At 37.5% G+C, this 20,767-nt stretch overlaps 1 protein-coding gene across 1 annotated transcript in view; it reads left to right on the forward strand.

Moving 5' to 3' along the window:
- The window catches only part of UNC80 (unc-80 homolog (C. elegans)), a 242,259-nt gene that overhangs the window by 42,122 nt on the left and 179,370 nt on the right, over nucleotides 1-20,767 (forward strand). The window contains 8 exon segments of the mRNA XM_012661211.1: nucleotides 1,711-1,857; nucleotides 4,999-5,146; nucleotides 7,190-7,338; nucleotides 9,461-9,627; nucleotides 10,357-10,455; nucleotides 14,099-14,313; nucleotides 15,441-15,547; nucleotides 16,882-16,978. Of these exon segments, the coding sequence (XP_012516665.1) occupies nucleotides 1,711-1,857; nucleotides 4,999-5,146; nucleotides 7,190-7,338; nucleotides 9,461-9,627; nucleotides 10,357-10,455; nucleotides 14,099-14,313; nucleotides 15,441-15,547; nucleotides 16,882-16,978 (1,129 nt within the window).

The raw sequence follows: 20,767 nt of genomic DNA on the forward strand, positions 1-20,767 counted from the left end.
GTCTGTGTGTGTCTGTGTGTATGTGTGTATATATATATATGTATGTATGTATGTATTGGCAAGTTTGAGTCTTCTATTTGCTACCTTCTGAGCTGTCTTAGGGAAGGTTCCCTGGAAATAGGTTCAGATATGAAGCTATGCATCTAAGAATTTCACTGGAGTGTCCTCTCAGGATCAACATCTGTTTGGTATAGAAGCAGAATGGGGCAGAGGGGGAAGTTGAACTTCAGTGTAGTTGCCAAAGAGCCTCAGTATGGGGAGTTTTGAGAGGGGTAGCTTTTCAATGTAGTCCCTAGGTGATGCAAGGGGATCTTTTTAATGCCCTCCCCCCGACCCTTTATGGCTCTGAGCAGTCATTGGAGTGGACTGCCTCCAAGAAGAGAGCATAATGTTAGATGAGGCAGCTCTCTAGCTGGGGACACTCCTGGAGAGGCACTGAGCTGAGGGCTGTCAGCATCAACATTTCCAACTGTTCAGAGAATGCATGCTCCAGTCCTAGTCCAGCACCACATCCACTACAGGGGCTCACAGATAAGACAAGAAATACCAACTAGATAACATTAGGGGAGGAGAGAGTCAATCCAACCACATTAAGGCACATGATAACATATAGATAACTCCCATCCCTTTCATACCCTACCCACATTTGAGTACTCTATGTCTGGCCCCAAAGTTTTCTTGTCAACCTGATCATATGATTCCGGAAAAGTGCCTTAAAATTTCAAAGCAATTCTTATCCATTATTTCATTTGCTCTGTACAGTAGACATATGAAGTAGGAAGGGCAGCTATTAGGATCCTTAATTCACAGGTGAGGAAATTAAAACACAGAGATCAATAACTTATCTAACATCGTATGCAATTAAGGACCAGGAGCTGAAATCTCAGGTTTATGGTTTGGTGCTGACAGCAGAATGTAGCTACAAGGACTGAGGCAGGTTGCGGCTTTCCAAAGAAAATGGCTCTCCCACACTGGGCTCTGCATCATTCCTTAGCAACGGCTTCCTTATGCTTCTTTGGAAATAATTCAAGAAAGTTCCTTTTATGGAAGCCATGTTCTCTGCTAACAACAAAGATTAAATAGGGCAAGAAAGAGGATGATAATAATTCTCATAATGCATCTCAGGAGGGTTTCCTATTTAGTCTCAAGGAGAGAATCAAGCTGAATGTTTATAAAGTTCTGTATATTTTCACTTTGTCTGTGCATGTGTCTTACAATACGGAGAAAGTACGCAATTAGAAAAATCCCCTCAAAAATGTCAGAAGTTGCCACGAGATTTCAAAGTTCCAGACTTTGATCAATTCGAGAAATATAACAGTAATCCTTGCTGGTAGTATTATCAGAAGCCTGCAGATGAAGATAGTTTCTAAGAAAACCTATTTGCTTTCATCACTGTGAGTCCCCAGCGTCCCTCTCTAGGTAGTCGTTCTGACAGTCAAAGATATAACAGCATGTCGTCTAATAAAGAGGTCTATATTTATATTCTTTAGCACCAGAGAATGTTCAAAATGCATAGATTTTTTTCTTCCTTTTAAATCGTTTGCTAGGTTTTAGAAAAGTTGAGCCATTGACAATGCTATTTCCCAAATTGCAGGTGCTTGCCGTAAAACATGTAAACTTGCTTTGATCATACAATGGAATCTTAGTAGCAAATGAGCCTCAATGGCAAAGTAAACAGACTTCTCTTTCTTTCTCATTTGCGGGTGCTAGGATGAAAGTACACCCGTAAGCAACCATAGGCTTGCTCTGACAATGCTCATCAAAATAGTGAAGTCCTTGGGTTGTGCCTATGGTTGCGGGGAAGGACACCGGGGGCTCTCTGGAGATCGTCTGAGACACCAGGTATTCCGAGAGAATGTAAGAGAAGTAAAGTAGATTCCATTTCCTCTCCCTCTTCCTTCCCTCCAGTTTAAGAATGAGTCCTTTGACAATGAGGGTCAGTGTTCCCTGAGAAACATTGTTATTTCATAGTGGTAATTAATACTGTCTTGTGGTGGGGATATTCCCACCAGATATCTCAAGACATCTAAAACCCAGGCTCAGGAAAGTTTAATCAGGAAAACAATTCTGCCTCCTGCCTAAAGCAGGCTCACTCTCAATCGGTGAAAGAATTATGTAATTGGAATATGTGGATTGCAGCTTGAAAGAACTTTGCACAGATGTATACATTTAGAAAGCTTCTGATGGCCTATGACAAATGACTTTTTAATCATCTGCCTGGGTGCTGTAGAAACATATTTCATATTAGAGAAAGGAGTCAAAGTTTAGGACTTGGTTTGTTGTTCTTACTTAGATATGGAAAATGGCCCTTATTGGGACAAAACAGGACTGTAAAAGTAGCCAGTCATTTTCTGGCTTCTTTGAGAATGAACCTTGTGTTCTGCATATTTGAGATCATATCCCTTTGAATTGTGTGAAACTTGAAACTCTGCCCTTGGACTTGCCAAGCATAATTCTGTAATGCAACATGGTCTTACTCCAGTTCATTTTCATTTGCATACGCTGACTGCTACTTTTCCCTTCCAATGTGAACAATAACCCACCTCCACCTCCACAGCAAGTCTGAGCTGGGATCATTGCCTCACACATACGTTGGAATTGATATAATATTTCTCTTAAAAATAAGGGCTTGATGCAAATTTGAGTCCCAGAAACCCTCTGGCATATCTTGGCAGAGTTTTAGGATCATGTCAAAATCTAATGCTAGTTCATTTTTCCTTGGTGTTAGATTTTGTCATGAAATGTTCACACAGTATTAGCATGCTGGACTTCTTGCTTAATGTATCACCTGTCATCTCTCTATCTGTCCATCTATCTATGCTTCTCTTTTTCTCTCTTTTACATTTTATTATGTTGTATTATTTTAGTTTATTATGTGTACGTGGGGGTTATAGCCACAGTGATTGACTTCTAAATTCTTAAACTTGAAATTTTTGACCAAGATCTAGATTTTGAGGCCAAAAATAAAATAATAATAATAAGGCAATAGAAAGCTGACATAGTCCCCATCTTTATACTATATAATAGAATTTTTGATTTTATTACAGTAATTTATTACAATAAATGCCTTCAAAGACAAAGAAACTATATCACTCCCCATGCAGAAGACCGATTTCATGAAATGAAAAGCTAAAACATGATAAAAAGTGTCATGGTTTGGTTGGAGGTATAAACTGGCTCTGACAACCAAAACCGATCTCTCTGGATTCACAGAAAGCAGGGCTAATTGGATCAGAAGCTACTTGAAAAGTTGCTGTTATCACCTAGTTCACCATGCTTTCCTCCCCAAGAGTACTGAATACTTCCTGTTAGGGTATCCAGCCAGTTTTTGACCTGCCTTCTAAACTTGATTTATGGGATACTTCCTCTGTTATCTTACATTAATAGTTCCATTCAATGTTCATTATAGACATTATATTTGTTTATTCCTGTTCAGTAAACACATTGCCCAGGACATGTAAATTTGAGAAATTTTCCCTAGAAAATGTCCAATTCAAGAAGCTAAATATTTCCAGATTTTGCTACCATTGGGTTTCCAGAAGTTACTTAACTTTTAAAATATAAAGACTATTTCTCACCTGTACCAGATCAGATCCTCTCAATTTTTTTTTTAAGAAACAGAAGGTTACTATAATGAGATTCATCAAAGTGCCTAGAAATTCCATCATATAATCCCTTATTGCTTAGATTATTAGTCTGATCATTAGCTGGTGGTCCCCAATTATTAAAAAGGAATGTATTCCTTAATAGTTTTACATCTCTTAAAGAAGTTTAAGATATACATTCAGAATTGAAATATTTAGATATTCTTATGCTTGCTTAAACTTCCCATTGAATTCACATAGACCATACAGGCATCTTAATAGCTTCTAAAGAGAAGCTATGCCTTGTTGGTGTATTTTATAGAGAACATAGAAAAATTTGTACTTTGGGGCTTTCTAACCCAAGGTTTTAAAGTGATTAGTAAATATTACAATGAAGATCTTCACAAAATCTTTGTGGAATAATAATGAGATACTTCTTCATGCAGAACATATTTTACCTATGTGCTTTGCAAACTTCATTTTATAGCAAGTAGCATTTACTTTGTGAGAAAAAAAAATGAGCTTGCTCAAGATCTGGCAACTAGCAAACTCTCTGGGAATAAAAATACCTGATTTCAAATCTTCTAGAACATAATAAAGGAAGAATGAAAAAAAATATTCAACCGACTTTGTGATACAGATGGAAAGGTTATAACAAGGTCATACGAAGAAGCTTATTGCTAATTCCAACTTTCAGCCTTTTATAATCTTTTTTTTTTTCTCTCAAAATTTCAAAGAATTTTTCCTTGGGCCTTGATTTGTCAAAATGGTGATGTAGCTTCAGTTTTCTTCTGGGTCACCATTAAGGGCCCCGATAAGATCCCAGTTCTCAGGGTTTGCCCTCTCTAATCTGACTTCCATGCCTATACCTGGTTTTCCAACATTCTCCATCTTCAGCTAAGGTGGCCCTCACTCAGCCACCCCTCCTCTCTTGATCCTTATCCCTTTTCCCTCAACCCAAAGACTGCCGTCACTTCCCCATTTCATTGCATTGGATGAACTTTCTTCTCTCTCTTTTATTCGGATGTAGTGGCATGCTTCTTCCCATTGCACAAAGCCTTTGAGGTTTTCTAAAGGTGGATTGCCAATACTATCACTTACCTAAATTTCATGCTTTGAGTTTTTTTCATTAAGATCTTAAAATCTTGATCTTGGTGAAAATACTGAGCCAGCATTAAACCTTACCTTTGGGTTTTTCCTGAGGAGTAGCTCTTCTCACTGTAAACTCCCTCAGACTCCTCAGTCTTTCTCTGCCCACTCTACTGAGACAAGAGGGGCTAGCAGTATTGTCTGGCACTGGCCAGCGGGGGTGGGTGGAAAGCCCTTGCCTTCTGAAGGCTTCTGTCTCAGACTAACGGTATCCGTAGCTTAAGCTGGTACTTGTGACTTTTTCACTTTTCTTCCTTCATTGCAGGCTCAGAACTGCCTCACTAAGCTATACAAGCTAGATAAGATGCAGTTCCGACAAACCATGAGGGACTATGTGAACAAGGACTCTCTCAATAATGTAGTGGACTTCTTGCATGCTTTGCTAGGATTTTGTATGGAGCCGGTCACCGACAGTAAGTAAAGCCGCACCTGAGTTCTAGGAGAAGTCGCTTTGAAGTGAAGCAGGTAGTGTTTCAGGGGCACACTTACTTGGTGGAGATAGAATTCGGAGGAGAAGATACACGTGTGTACGTACGGTGTGTGTCTAATGGAGCACAAACAAGAAAAACTTGCACATCGTCTTTGATGACACAGTTTAGAAGCTTTCTGAGGACAACTTACCTCAGTGAATAAAAATTTGGTAAACCTGTGGCATCCTCACTTAGCCCGTCAATTTTTACACTGCCACTCATGGGACTCCTCTTGCTCATAAGACCTTCTGTTGTGTGACAACTGAGGCAATGATCATGTTCATTAGTTCAACAGCAATGAAACGAGAACCGAATTAAGCGCCTTGGCAATTTTTTCACAAAATAAAACAGGGAAAAAAAACACGATTACAGTAAATATAGTAGTAACACAATTTCAACATACACATATACACATACATATATAAATACATAATTTTTTAAAACGAGGCAAATGGATCCATAGATAGGCCCACAAACTATTTTATAACTTTATGGCTTAAAGAAAACTCCAGTGTGGAGACCTAAGTTATAGGGAGATCAGTGAATGCTGGTTGCATTCATAATAAACTGAACACCTCCAAGTACCATTTGAATGCAAATGCAGTAATGCAATGAAAGTGATGCACGAAGCCTGAGTTGAATAAAGTATGCATTTTAATTAGTGTCTGAGAAGAATAACATCTTAGTGTAAGCTTTTATTATTCATGTAATACATGTATGATAGTAGTTGATTAATTTTAAATAAAGATATATTTGATGGATTTAGAAGCAGTTTTCCTGGCTGTATCCTAGGCTTTATGGTCTGGTCATTATGTTAAAAGAAAATATTGCTTCACTCTAGAACCCCTGAAACAATCTATGTTATCAGAGTTGTTTTAAGCCAAGCACATTATAAATTTAAAACACAATGAAGTGAGGATAATAGCAGAGACACTGCAAGAGAAGCTCTTATTATAAACTTTTTTTCTCTTTTGTAAGCTATTTGAAATAGAAACTATGGGCATAAGTAGAATATCTCTTTCACTAATGCAAAATCTAAAGATAATCCCCATCAATTGGCACAGGCAGTGAGGGGTTGGTAATAAAGTACATTATTTTAAGATGAAATGGAAGGTGTGTGGAAGTAGATCACAATGGATCAGCCTAGCAGACACAGGTCCCTACCTGATCAATCTTGGAGTTGCACATTCCCTTCCCCACAGTCCACAGGTGGCTCACAGACCATGAGGAATCCTCTGGCAAGGCCACAGAATACCTGTGTGCCCCTATCAAAGATCCCTGGATATGTGAAAAACTGTCATAAAATGCCATGGAAGTTGATGGCTTCAATTCACTGGCATTTCACATGTGTGTGAATTAAAAGGAGGTGGCCCTTAGGGAGGCCGTAGCTTTTCCCCTCTATAAGCCCAGGAAGCGTCTGGGAGTGCTCTGTAGTTCTTGAAAGGACTCAGTGTTTTCTGGTGACTGCATGACTTCCCCTGCAGGGCTCCTCCCTGCCTCTTCCTTCTCCCTGCCCAGCTCACCTGGTCGGCCCCACCCCATTCCCTTTCCAACAGACTGAACGATTTTTATTGAGAAGTATGCATTCCTCACCATCAAACAGGTTGAATCAAGTTAACTCTCTCTCCACTGAGGGGGTAGTTAGTAGATCTTTTCTTTACTTTTTTTTCCAGTGATCACCTATTTAAAAACTACTGTAAGCTTAAAACTCTTCCTTAAAGGTAACAGTTGATTCCTTTTCCTTTGCTAAGATTTATCAATTGAAGCATTCCACAAATGCATTGATTATGTCCTCGTAAGAACTCTGAAGGAGACCATGATTCCTTTATTTCCAAGTCTGCATAGACGTTATTAAACCAGGGGTGTCTTTAATTCTCTGTTTCTGTATTTCATGTAGCCCTCCCCTAATTCCTGGGTACCAAGTACTTCCTTACTCCTTTCGATAATGGAGCTTAATTGCTTATAATTTGTGCCCTTGCATTCCAGACAAGGCCGGGTTTGGAAATAACTTCACCACGGTGGACAACAAATCCACAGCCCAAAATGTGGAAGGTATTATCGTCAGTGCCATGTTTAAATCTCTCATCACACGCTGCGCTTCAACCACACACGAACTGCACAGCCCTGAGAATCTGGTGAGAAGCTCTCCTCTTCTTCCCACAGGAGTTTTCGGTCTCTGCTCTGAGAAAAGTTCTCATGTCATGGCCATGAAGAAGAAAAGTTGAAGTCTAAAAGTTTACACTTTAAAGTTGAAATATCTATTTTCCCCAGTCTCATCAGTAAGTCACAAAATGGAGCCTCAGCAATGCTTTTCTCCTACTTGTTACTCAGCGTTCTATCTGCAAGTTGACTTATCTTCCTCTTCTGTCTCAAAGGTTATGTAGTGTTTGGTGAAATAGTTGCAAGGTATTTCGAGCTCTTCAGAAAGAAGGTACTGGAGCACAGTTTGTTGGTTCATAAAATATTAAAGAATGTTACACCAACCATGATTTGAAACCATATTTACTTTAAAAATTAATGCAAATATGTTGCTGAAATTGGTTTTGTTTTCTTTCATTGAGCACTGTAATCTTTTAGCTACTCTTCTTAGAAGACTGTGTTAATTAAACCACTGAAGTCACAAGTAGCATGAGGGAGAACCAGGCTTTAAAAGTTGGTGCATGATTGTTACCAAGAATATTATGGTTTGAATACAAAATGTAGATTAGGGGTGACAAATCTGATGTGAATAGATGAAGTCAGCTCTTTTGGGGAGGCAAAGGAGCATTTCTCTATCTTACCAATCTAATAGACATTATGACTCCTATACAGAAATCGGCCCATTTACACATATGGACACTATCTGCTGATCTACCTAAATCAAGGAAATTATTTTAAGTTATTATAACTATTGAAACAATTGATTTAACTTGAGATAAACAGAATAAAACTCCAAACCAAAGGAATTTAACTTTGCTGACAGTCAAAGTCAACCCACCAAGGTTCTTACAACACAGGTGCCATACATGCATGCAATTTACTCATGGCAAGAAGTAATTTAATAAATCGATGATGTGTGAGTGCTTATAAATTTTTGTTCACAAATTCATGCATAGAAAAAATACTGTATTTCTTAATTTTTAAAAAAATCATCTTAAGTTTGACTTTGAACCCCTATCCCACCAGAATGGTCATTCTTGGGTTTCCTCACTTCGTGGTTTGGTGTAAAGACCCTCACATCTTAGATAGCACCTAGGGCCTGAGGAGCCTCCACAGGTCTTAATTATTCATCTATACCTATTATTTTACATAGTGCTTTTTGCAGCATGCTTAGGACTATGCACCCTCTGGTAAGTTTGGAATCCTTGCCCTTTGGGGTCTTGCTCCATTGGTGGAGGATACATCAGAGAGCACAGTGAAGGGCACAGTGACCCAAAGGGCACTCTTTCCATGTTTTCCTCAAAGGCCCTTCCCTCTGCTTTCCTAAATATCATGGGCATAATTGTCCCAGTGCTCTTAGGTTTTGACAACCAAAGCTACCAAGGTAAGTGTTCTTTAGGCTTCTGCATTCTGCATTACCATGAACATTTCTCTAAGACAAATCTTCTTAGAAAGGGAAGAGAGAGGAGGGTATGCTGGATGCAAAGCTTAATTTCTTAAAAAAAATGTCCTGCATATATTTTTAAATATTGATTAACCAATATATTGGTTTTAATAGTCCTCCACTACCTTGAGTTCATAGTCAAGTTCATGTTCAAGTGGCCTACAGCACACATATAATTTGCTAAATCTGTCCAGCAAAATGCATCATCCTTTGCATAATCAGGCATTGATAGATGTGTCTAAAAGACAACATATTTTGTCACAATCATGCAGAAAATTTGGAAAAGCTGAACAGGGGCTGAAATCTCCACCTTTTTTTGCAGGCATTTCTTCAGAAGTCACAATTAAGAGAAAAAATTAAAGCTTGGGAGTCCAATGGTTAAAAATGTAAATTAACGTCTTTCCAATGATACAGCCAACTTTCTGATATGAAGCATGGTAACCATCCTTTTTCACACTAAGGATAACTGGCAAGGGCCTTGGTAATGTTCTTCTATAGGAACAGTGAAGAGGGGGTATATATACTATTGGTTTCGTCAGCAGTAAGCTGTCTTCCTTTTATGATTCCAATGCTCATCTAAGCCTAAGGAATTACCTTCTTCCTTTCTTTCTGTGAAACTATCTAATCACATAGCTATCTTTCTCTCTCCAAACTTCCTTCTTGCTTCCAAACAGGGGCTGTATTGTGACATCCGTCAGCTGGTCCAGTTTATCAAAGAGGCTCATGGGAATGTCTTCAGGAGAGTAGCCCTCAGCGCATTGCTTGACAGTGCTGAGAAGTTAGCACCAGGGAAAAAGGTGGAGGAGAATGAACAGGAATCTAAACCTGCAGGCAGTAAAAGGTTGGAAGCTTGAGCTCTCTGAATATTGGCATCTGCATTGCGTCAGTTGAATATAATCTGTTGTATTGTCTATTGTGGTTCCTGACATGATGTAACTTCGGCACAGGAATGGTAAAACTATCTTGTGTGATTGGTATCACTGGTGTGGTCCAGGAATAATTTTACTGTCAACTAAATGCTCCTCTGTATGAATCAGAGCTCAGTTGTTCCTGAACTTTCATATATTTGAACTTCACTTCATAACTATAAATTATGTGGTAAAATGTTATTTCTATGTTTGAGTCACTTCTCTACATAATTTACATTTTTATCCAAAAAGGAAAAGCAATTACTGATATCATATCATCCTGTTCAGTAAGTGATATTCTAAATGTGGCAAAAGACAGATTGTTGAGCAGTACCATGTTGTTTTTCCTTCTAGTAAACATATTTCTATGCCTATTATATATTAACTTCCACTTATGGAGATTAAAAGAAACTACAATTAAAATCCTGCTTGCAGTTAATGACTCGGTTTGCAATAAGGATGATGTTGTTAAGCAATAAGACAGCTAAGTCATGAGTTAAATGGTAGGTTATTAATTCCATGCAACATAGACTCATGGTGACATAATGTTTGCAGGCCATATAGGTTGTCTGTAACGGAATGCTTTGCTTTTACGAAGCAGATAAAGTATTAAGAATTGGTGTCCTGCTCTGTTGTAATTGAGGAATGCACAATTTGCATAGGTCAGAGGCGGGAAGCATTGTGGATAAAGGCCAGGTGTCCTCTGCACCTGAGGAATGTCGCAGCTTCATGTCTGGTCGCCCCTCACAGACTCCAGAGCAGTAAGTAGCATTGGTCTTGCCTCCAACACAGAGGGCTAAACATTTCACACTGGAAGAAGTTCTATTTTCCAAACTGCTATTTGTTTTCATGTTGGTTTTTCATTTCCTTTGACCTTTGCCTTGCTTCTGCCCTTTACATTTCATTCCCAATGCCACTAATCTCTCCAGGCTGAAGTCACAACCAACCAGCCTGTGTCTACAAGAAGCCTCCCTAACGACATTTTCCATCTCCGGTCTCTTCTCCACTTCTGCTTTTCGTGCACACTCCTGCAAAAGAATCTTGACAAATAGCATATATATTAGGTGGAATGGGGCTGTCATCTACTTTCTTGCTTAAAATCACTTATAAATATTTTTTATTTAAATGTTTGAATGGCTGTCAACGATCTTGATAAAGCTTTTCTAAAAAGAAATAATAGAAACTTCTCTAGTGCTCAGTTTTAGCTGAAACATAGTCTCTATTCTGTTGCACCTGCCGCCTCTCCTGAGATCCAGTCCAATGTCCTCTGACATCTGTTAATCTCCACTTTGCACAATGGCAAAATCAAAAACATCTTTAAATTAGTGTCCCCAGAAAATTTAAGGGTTACTGTAGACACTAAATATACAACCTAATTCTATGCAAGTCTCATTTATATTTATTCTCCTTTTGAGAACTATTAACACACAAGTGGAATGATCAATATTTATTTATCATTTTAGGTACACTGTTCTGCTTCCCAAAAACCCAATTCAGTATTAAATGATTGTTCTTCCAGGAACTCTGCAGGGTGTTCAAGGTATAAGATTTTATGTTATTTTTTCTTCATAGTCAGGGAAATCAAAGCTGAGAAGCAAACAGCCATTAAACAGGGCCTTGGTAACCCGCAGCAAGCAAACAAAACCTTTGAAGAACAAAAAGCCCACACAGTTCTTGTAGAACTTCGAAATCTTAGAGACTGACCTTAAATGGGTAGGGAAAGGTGAGGAGAAAGCAGATAAACTCTGTGGGTCCAGGGACCCTGTGTGGTTTGGCTTACTGTAATTACCCCAATACCAAAATGGGGCTTGGCCCATAGTAGGTACTTATATATATTTTATGAATGAATGAATGACTCAATCAATCAAAGAAAGGGTAAAATTGTCAGATTATCATTAAGCTTTTGTTTTCTTTAACTTTCTCAAAATTGAATTTTAGTTTTTCTTTTAAGGTAGCCATTAGGGACATGGTAAAAATCCAAACATAAGCTCTAAGGAAAACAAAATCAATGTGAAATACAAAGTTCTGTGGCTGGATAACCACAAGACGAGTTAAAAGACTTTATACACAAAGTCTACCCAAAAAAAGGAAAGAATTTTTTCCCAAATAGCACCAGCAAGTATTAAAGCTAATTTGATCAATGAAAATGACCTAATAGGCAAATTGGATTTAAAAAATAAAACCATCTACTATATCTTTATAGGTGATTAAGTTTTCTAAATTCCAAAATATTCTTTTTGTTCACTGTGCTATAAACACCACCTAATTTTTCAGCATTTAGCACACGTCTATTCCTTCTCCTTCCATGAAGATATATGTTTTAATATGCCTCTACAAAAATATTTCCACTTAGAGGGATGTCATAAAATGTCAAGTGTGGGACTTTCCCATTGATCCAAGTAGCCCCAGGAGGTAAGCATGTCAGATGTCCTCTGTTTAGCACTGGAGAAAGGTGGGTGTCACTTTGGACAATCCTAGTTCCTCCTCTACTTTCTTTCTCTTTTCTTCCCTCCTCCCTTCCTGCCTTATCTCTTCTCCATCTCCCTTCTTAAATAGTCATATTACCTGACTAATACTAAAGTGGTTTTATGCACTCATTTCTCTGAAACTTATTATTGATACACACCGTTGGACAAAGCTGGTGTAACATTTTATTGAAAAAGATGATAAATTATAGCCTACCTGGATGTTTTCCCACCCAGACCACATAGTCATACACTCATCATGTGTCATGTGTCCCCCAAAGGTGAGAAATGCTTCAGACCCTGTGCTCATTTGGTAAAATGTAGCTGAAAGGTCATATTCCAGAAAACTGATTTAAATTCATACCATATTTGATAAAAATGTCCAGTTTAAAATAAATATCAATAAATATTCAGTACTCTGATGAGACTTTGAGAGGTAAAATCTGGATCCCGATATAAATATCTCCAGGAAATGATTACCATACATGGTACTGTCAAATTTTAGGTCAATTCAGAATTCAGCCCCAAAGCTTATAAGCAAATCATTACCTAAAACCCTATAAATAAATTTCATCGCATGTTGCTAAAGTATTTTCTATAACCTTTCCTTTTCAAATTACTAAAGTAATATATGTTACTCAAGCTGACAAATGTGGAAAACACAGAAAAGTATAAAGGGAAAGTAGTTTAAGAATCAAAATACCGCTAACTAGAGATAAGCTCCATAAATTCTTGGTATATTATGTTGGGTACATTTTTGAACATATGTACATAGAAAGCACACTCAGACATATGGTCACATGTGTACTTTTGAAAAAAAATTAACCTAGTGTTACCCCATTTAAACCATTTGATCACTGCCTTTTAACTTTGCCATATATAATGAACATCTTCCATATCGATGGTCTTCTAAAATAAGGTTTTAATAACTACAGAGGATATCATTGTATGTGAATCCCATAATTTATTCAATTGTTTCCTGAATGTTGAACACTTACATTGTTTCCACTTTTTCAATATTGACCAAGAATATCTCAGTAAGTATTTGACCTTCTTGTATAATATCTATATCTTAGTATGTTGTCCCATCATTTCTTTGAGATTACTTCCCAGAAATTGAATTTCTCTGTCAAGGGTGCTGATATAGGCTTTGGATAATATATTACCAAGTTACCTTCCAGAAAGTTTGAATCATTCTACCCCACCACTGGCAGTATGATAGCAAACATTGCCTTCTTTCCCCAACACCCTTAATCTTTGCCGATATTGTGAGTGAAAATAGAGATCTCATGTCAACTGACTTCTTTTTATTCCTAGGGAGATTAAACTCTCCATATTATTGGCCACTTGTCTTTTTCCCTTGCGGAATGCCCTGGTCAAAAATTCTATTGCAGGTGTTCTTATTTGTCTTATTGAGTTGTACTTATATTTTACTTTTAGACCCTATTTAAGTTTCTTTGGCTTAATTGCTGTAAGATGATGCATTTCCTGGGCATGGCGATGGCATTTCATTTATTTATTCATTCAAATATTTTTTGTAAGTTTATTTAGTGTCAAATATGATATTATACTGGGGTGGGAAGTGGGGAATGAGGAACTGTGCTGCACAAGCCCCAGAGAGCTTTTAAGAATATTTACTGACATTTTAAGTGCTTCTGCTACAGGTGAATACCTGCAATAATATTTAATCTTTTTTATTAAAGTTGAAAAAAAATGACAACCTCAATTTGATAGCTGAGCCAGGACTGTTTTCAAGAAGAGCTCAGAGGGTCAACCTTGGTGTCCCTCCTCCACTCTCACCCACTCTTCCCACATCCCAGCTCATCAAAGATCATTCTGCACGATTTGCCTAAATGTCATTGGCAGGAGATTCAAAGAAATTTAGGAGAATTTCACATGTGCTGTAGGACACTTAACCCTGTCCTCTGCTTGCTTACAGTGATGAGCAAATGCAAGGAGGCAACCTGGGGAGGAAAGATTTCTGGCGCAAGATGTTCAAATCCCAGAGTGCGGCAAGTGACACCAGCAGCCAGTCTGAGCAGGACACTTCAGAATGTACCACTGCCCATTCAGGGACTACCTCTGATCGGCGTGCCCGCTCACGATCCCGCAGAATTTCCCTCCGGAAGAAGCTTAAACTCCCCATAGGTAAAAGTATGTCTGTATTTATTTATGGATTCTCTTTTTACCTACCATGTCCTCAAATCAACTCATAATCAAAACAGCAATGCATGGAAGGGTAAAGAAAGAGAAAGCCTTCAAGTCACAAGACCTGGGCTGACTATTTCATTCATTCATTCATTCATTCATTTCTTTTTACAGGTATTTCTCAAACCCCTACTATGTACCTCCCCTGCTAGGCATCAGGGATTAAATAGTGAGCCAAAACATGCAGTCCCCCTGCCCAACTTTGCTGAACTTGCAGTCTAGCAGAAACCACAATCATTAGGGCAGATAATCCTACAACTAAGTATAGTTGCAAACTATGAATTTTATGAAGGTAATAGACATAGTGCTATGAAAGCATGCAACAATGAGAATGACTTAAATGGGGGGAGGATGTAGGAATCAGGAAAGGTTTCTGGAGGTGGTGACATTACGATCTGCGTGATACTTAGGAGAAAGAAGAGGAAAGCACTCCAGGTGGCAGTATGTGCAAAGGTATTAGGATGGAGGAAATTGCAAGAACTGAAATGAGGGGACGAGTGGCTGCATGACTGTGGTAGAACAATAGGGGCCAGAGCATGTGAGGCCTTGCAGTGCAGTTTGGCTCTTCCTCCTACATCCCTAGATAGCTAAGGTGAGATGTTGAACAGGAAAGTAATACAGGCAGGTAAACTTTTCCTGAAAGACCGCTGCACGGAAATCATGTAGGAGGGAGCATGTGTAGATGAGGGAGATCAGATAGAAAGCTGTCCCATAGTCCAGCTATAATTCAATGGAAGCTTGGACTGGGCTGTAACCATGTAGACAGAAGTGGACGGATCTGAGAGACATTTAGGAGGTGAGATGTGAAAGTTGTCAAGGATAACTAGATGGATTGTGGTTTTGTTCACTGAAGAGAATCAGATTCTTTTTGTCCTGGACTACTAGCTCATGTAATTTTATAGTCTAATACTGAACAATTTGATTCAAAGCATGTACATTGAAAACAATTTGTTTTCACTTCTATTTATATCAAGCCATTTAACTTTCATTGTTAGGAACATGTTGACTTTTTTGTTTAATACTTTTGGTAGAAAGTGCTCTATCATTCTAATTATTTTTAATCTATTAAATAGGAAACTGGTTGAAACGATCCTCCCTCTCGGGCCTGGCAGATGGAGTGGAGGACCTCCTGGACATCAGCTCTGTGGACCGACTGTCTTTCATCAGGCAAAGCTCCAAGGTAAACAGGACATTACTTGTGTAAGGGAATGTTGAGTGGCTCATAGAAAAATGTCAGGGCTGGGAAATGCTGAACACCTGGAGGGGCCAATAAGGAAGAGCTGAAGAAACTCTTGAGTTTGTTAGATGAGCAATGGAAACTAAAATGCTGAAATAGTAAGCTATCATAGGAAGGAGAAAAGAAAAAGTGTGGCAAAAAATTACATAATATAATGGAGATACAGAGATATACATAGGCATTATTTCTCAGTTGTTTTTAACTTTTAACATATACGTGAATTTACTGACATCCTAAACCCCTATCCAAGGATCCAGTAATTCTATAGTGACTCCTTTTACATATTTACACCATTCATCCTCCTTCCATTACTTTTGGCATAATCTGAACCATTCTCCTTATTGAAAGGAATAAAGAAACTCAGAATAACTTTTTTCACTAAATGCTCCTTCATAACACTGTCAAGCATGGTAACAGCATAGGATTTGATACAGGTAATGATTCTCAGTGAAATACATTCCCTACAAGAGTCCTTCCCTGTGGATGATTCATGATCTGGTCACTTGTACACCTAAGTGTCAGCATATGATAAGAGTTAGTTTCTTTATATGTATAAAAATTATTTGCTTCCACCCTATTTTGTGAATCTCACTAAAACCAGTTTCCTTCTGTCTAGTCTGTTTTAAAACTAATATTCTGAAATTATAAAAATAATATAGCAAGATCATATTTATATGTTTATAATTCCTTCCTCACCTTCTTTTTGCTAAAAAAAAATTGGTCAAGTATTTGTGTTTGTGTGGCCTATAGCTTCCTTGCCATGCTGAAGGTTTTGACAACTGTTGACCTAAAGGCAAGATGAAGAACACATTTTAATTCTTAGAAAGAAAATCATGTTATTGCACTTCAATTATAGTACACTCTATAAATTACTTTATATTGATTCTTTCACAGAGATGTAAAATATTCTATTGGGCTATCTTGCACTTTGGCCTGATTCTCAATTGTGGTGTTATTCATAAAGGCTAAATATGGCTTGCTGATCATGAATTTGAGTTTGGACTTTATCTTATTTTAACTCTAAGAATATCCCAATTATTTTTATAGCACCTGATTATTTAGCTTTCAACCTATGACCTGGATCTTTTTTCTATAATAGTGATGTCTTTTTTGGCACATGGGAATGAACTACACTGACTAAACTAATCAAATGTGAAGCCAGAGAATGAAGTAAACTTCATGTTCTAAACAACTTATTTTTCAAGTCAAGGATTAGTCTAACCACAAAAATTTGCTTTTGAATTTAGTTATCTGACTACTTTCCTTTTTTGTCTCAGGTCAAATTCACCAGTGCTGTGAAGCTTTCCGAAGGTGGGCCAGGGAGTGGGATGGAAAATGGAAGAGATGAAGAGGAGAATTTCTTCAAGCGTCTTGGTAAATGTCATGCAGCCTAAGAATTCCATTCCGCTTTCATCACAGAACACAAATTTAATTAGATTAAATGATCTGTTTTCTATTTCTGTTGACTTTTCATTCATTTCTTTTTCCATACATGTCTTTTACTACTATCTATAGATTCTCTGTTTGTTATCAGTGTGTTCAACAGACATTTATGGAAGCCTGGCTATGTTCCTCACTCCCTGGTGGGCACTGGCTTTGCAAAGAATAAGACAGCTTCTGCTGCTGTTCTATCCTTTATTAAAATCTAAGAGCTTTACAAAACCTTCAGAGATCCTTTATCCACCCACCTATCTACTTACAGATTCTGCTCATTACATCCCTGACAGGTGGCCAGCCACCCTCTACACACTTCCACTGAGGGGGAGTTTTAACTTTACAAAGCAACCTGTTCCAGAACTAGACAGCTTTAATTATTAGAAAATCTTTCCTTACATTCAGAAAATATATTTATCCATAAATTTGATTCATTTGTCCTGGTTGTGCCACTTGTACCAACATGCGTGCACACACACACACACACACACACACACATACACACACACACACTCTCCCTCTCTCTCTCACATGCACATATAATGCTAGCTCCATATATATTTCACTTCATGTTCTCTCTTTTAATCTTACTGCCGCTGGTTAAGTATCTTTGGCTTCTTTGGTTTTCCTCACATGTTTCTAGATCCATTACCATTCTGATTCCTTTTTACTATGTATTTTACTTATGTAATGTGTTTTTGTTTTTTATTTTTTTGTTTTTTTACAAAATGTGGAACTTCAGGTGAAATGCAATATGCTATATTTGAAATTAATTAGTGTAATAGATAGTATAACTATTAAGCTCCAGGAATATAGCAAGTGTATGAACACAATTGAAAATAACATTATTTATTTTCACATCACATAGTGGGTTTGTAATGATTAACTTTTGCCGGCTCTTCTTCACATGAATGAATATCAGGTATATGTTGATGAGGCCATTATTAGTTCTTCATTTCATAAATAATTAAAGTTGTTTATTTCGTTAACTTATGGCATAGTTAGGTCACTAACCTAGGAAGGAAGTTAAGAGGCAGAACCCAAACCAGGTTGAATTCTCAATTTTTTTTCTTATTTGCAATTGTGCTATAAAGATCCCTCTGCAGAGACATACACACTTCCCTGTTTTTTTCCAAGTTGTTCACATTACTACTGAACAGGACTAATACGAAGATACAACTCCAAGAACAATTCTAGTTGACTTTGATAGATTAACAATTTGTGGGTACAGTTTTGCAGCCAACCATACATTTAATTTACAAGTGACAGCATTCTCCCATCTCATTAAGAAAATATCATCAGACTTGACCAAAAAAAGTATCAGCGATACCTTTATAACTCTATCAAAAGGAAAAATGTGGCTTAGTTAAACATGATGTTATTCTTCATGAAGCTACAGTGGTTCCTATGATTAGCTTTGTCTTTTTAAAATTTTCCTGTCTATTTAATTATCTCTTACAGAATTTGGCTAGGGCAGACATCAGGTTTATTAGTCTGTGGTTTTAAGAATCTTCCTAACAACCAGGCCCTTTGTCATTTTCAGTCCTTTTACACTCTTTTCACTTCTCGTGATATTTCAGAGACAATGCGTCTATTGTTCAGAACTGTCACTATCATAAAGAGATTTTTGTTGCATTTTTTGAGAATAACGTATGGGACTAAAGTGTGTTCTCCAGGTATGTGCCATGCTAGCTGGATGTTATTTGAGTGGTGATGTAATGACATCTCTAAGTTCTTTTTATGCACTGGAGTGTAATTTGATGGAACTGAGGCTTAAATTCAAACAGTGCAGGATCTCTCACATTTGGTGAATATTCCTTCTTAATGACCCTTTTCTGTTTGCTATGAATTGAATTTTTGTGTCCCCCCCAAAATTCATATGTTGAAGCTCTAATCCCCAAAGTTGTGATATTTGGAGGTGGAGACCTGGGGAGGTGATTTGGTTTAGATGAGGTCTTGAGGGTAGTGCCCATGATGAGATTTTTATGCCCTTGTAAAAAGAGGAAGAGATATAAGATCTCTCTGCATTCACACATCAAGGTAAGGCCACCTGAGGACATAACCAGGAAGAGAAATGTCACCAAGAACCTGACCATGCTGGTACCCTGATCTCAGGCTTCCAGCCTCCAGAATGTTTGTTGTTAAGCAACCCAGTCTGCGGTATTTTGTTATAACAGTCCTAACTTACTTGAGCACTGAACTTTCCCATTTGTGGATTTTTCCCCTTGGTGGAAAAGATGGAAGTGTAATTGAGTTGCTTACTCTCCTTTTGATTCCCTTACATTAACTTCTTCAAGTAATAAGCCAGTATTTCTACTCTTATTCTTGTTCCAAACATGTTATCATTAGCATTCTCATAAACCTTAGTTCATCCTGGATTTTGTGTTTTTCTCACCATTATTCCTACAGATTTTAGTCATTGTTTCATATACTCTTTATATTCCATTCACAAATAGAATGGAATATTAATAAAGCCAGGTTCTAGGATAAGTTTGTGTCAGCAATACCTAAAATACAGGCAGTCTCTTTCTGCATGTCTAGAAAACAAAACCATAATACTTGAGATTGATATCTGAAATATTTTATGTACTTGTGGGTGGCAAGAGAATTTAGCTTTATATACCACATTCTTTGCCTATGTTCTCTGGCTTGTTAAAAATTATAAAAGGTATTCTGTTAGATAATGACTTTGGAATCTCTTGGAAAGATAGGTATCTCCAGCTATGCTAACTGAACCAAAACAACATTATTTGCTAATCTAGGTATGTTGTATTTTGCAACAACTACTGCCTTTGATCATGTGCACATCTTTCTGTCTTTGGGCCTAATTTTGTTCTTTCTTTCTTTTCTTGTTTCCTTTGCAATCTATGTGTATAAATAATCCCTATGCATCCGTGATAGATGTGTTGTCCTTTCTTTCTCATTTAAATTATTTTTTTGCATTTTTTATTTTTTAAATTTTTATTTTTAATTATTATGAATAATTACAAAATTGCTTTGTTTCTTTCTTTAAAGTTGTTAAAGAAAACAAACATTATTCTTACCTTCAATTCAAATGTAGTACCTGAACTTCACTGAGTTAAAATAAAATGCCATAGAATTTCTTTAAAATCTAAAAAATTATTCCACAAATGAAAAATGTATCTGGTGAACATTTAATAGAATTAAAATGACATTTAGAGATCAGCTATCTTTTTCTTCTGTGTTTTCATAGTCACTGAAATTATTTCATTTTAGAAATCATGTTGTGTCTCTGAGGGAAGATATTTGATTAATTAAAGCAACAGGTTTTCTTTTAAACCAATCAACAAATCTATTGCATATCTTCTATGTGTTCAGCTCTGCCATCAACTCAATGAACAATGCTGCTTAAAGAAATATTATATTTGGTCTATCTGAAATTCTGTACCCGTAAATGTACACAATAATGTTTTGTGTCTCTTTAAAACATCCCCCACTCCCTTTGGAGAACTAGGACCTGCATCCCCGACTCAGGCCATTGGTCCAGAGGGGCAGGGGAATGTCTTTTGTTCTTTGTGCCCCAGGAGATGGCTCAAGGGAATTATTTGGGTGGAGATCACAGTCCCAAGGTTGTTTTAGCCAAAGATGGGATTGATCAGAACCTTTAAAAGCTCTGTACTTCTGCTCAAAAGGAGGACGTTGGTACTTTGAGACAGGTGTCAACCAACCTCCTCATTTGCTGGCAAATTAATAAACTCTTTCCTTCTC

This window comes from Propithecus coquereli, unplaced genomic scaffold (assembly GCF_000956105.1).
Source record: "Propithecus coquereli isolate 6110/MARCELLA unplaced genomic scaffold, Pcoq_1.0 Scaffold70, whole genome shotgun sequence".
Taxonomy (NCBI): Eukaryota; Metazoa; Chordata; class Mammalia; order Primates; family Indriidae; genus Propithecus; species Propithecus coquereli.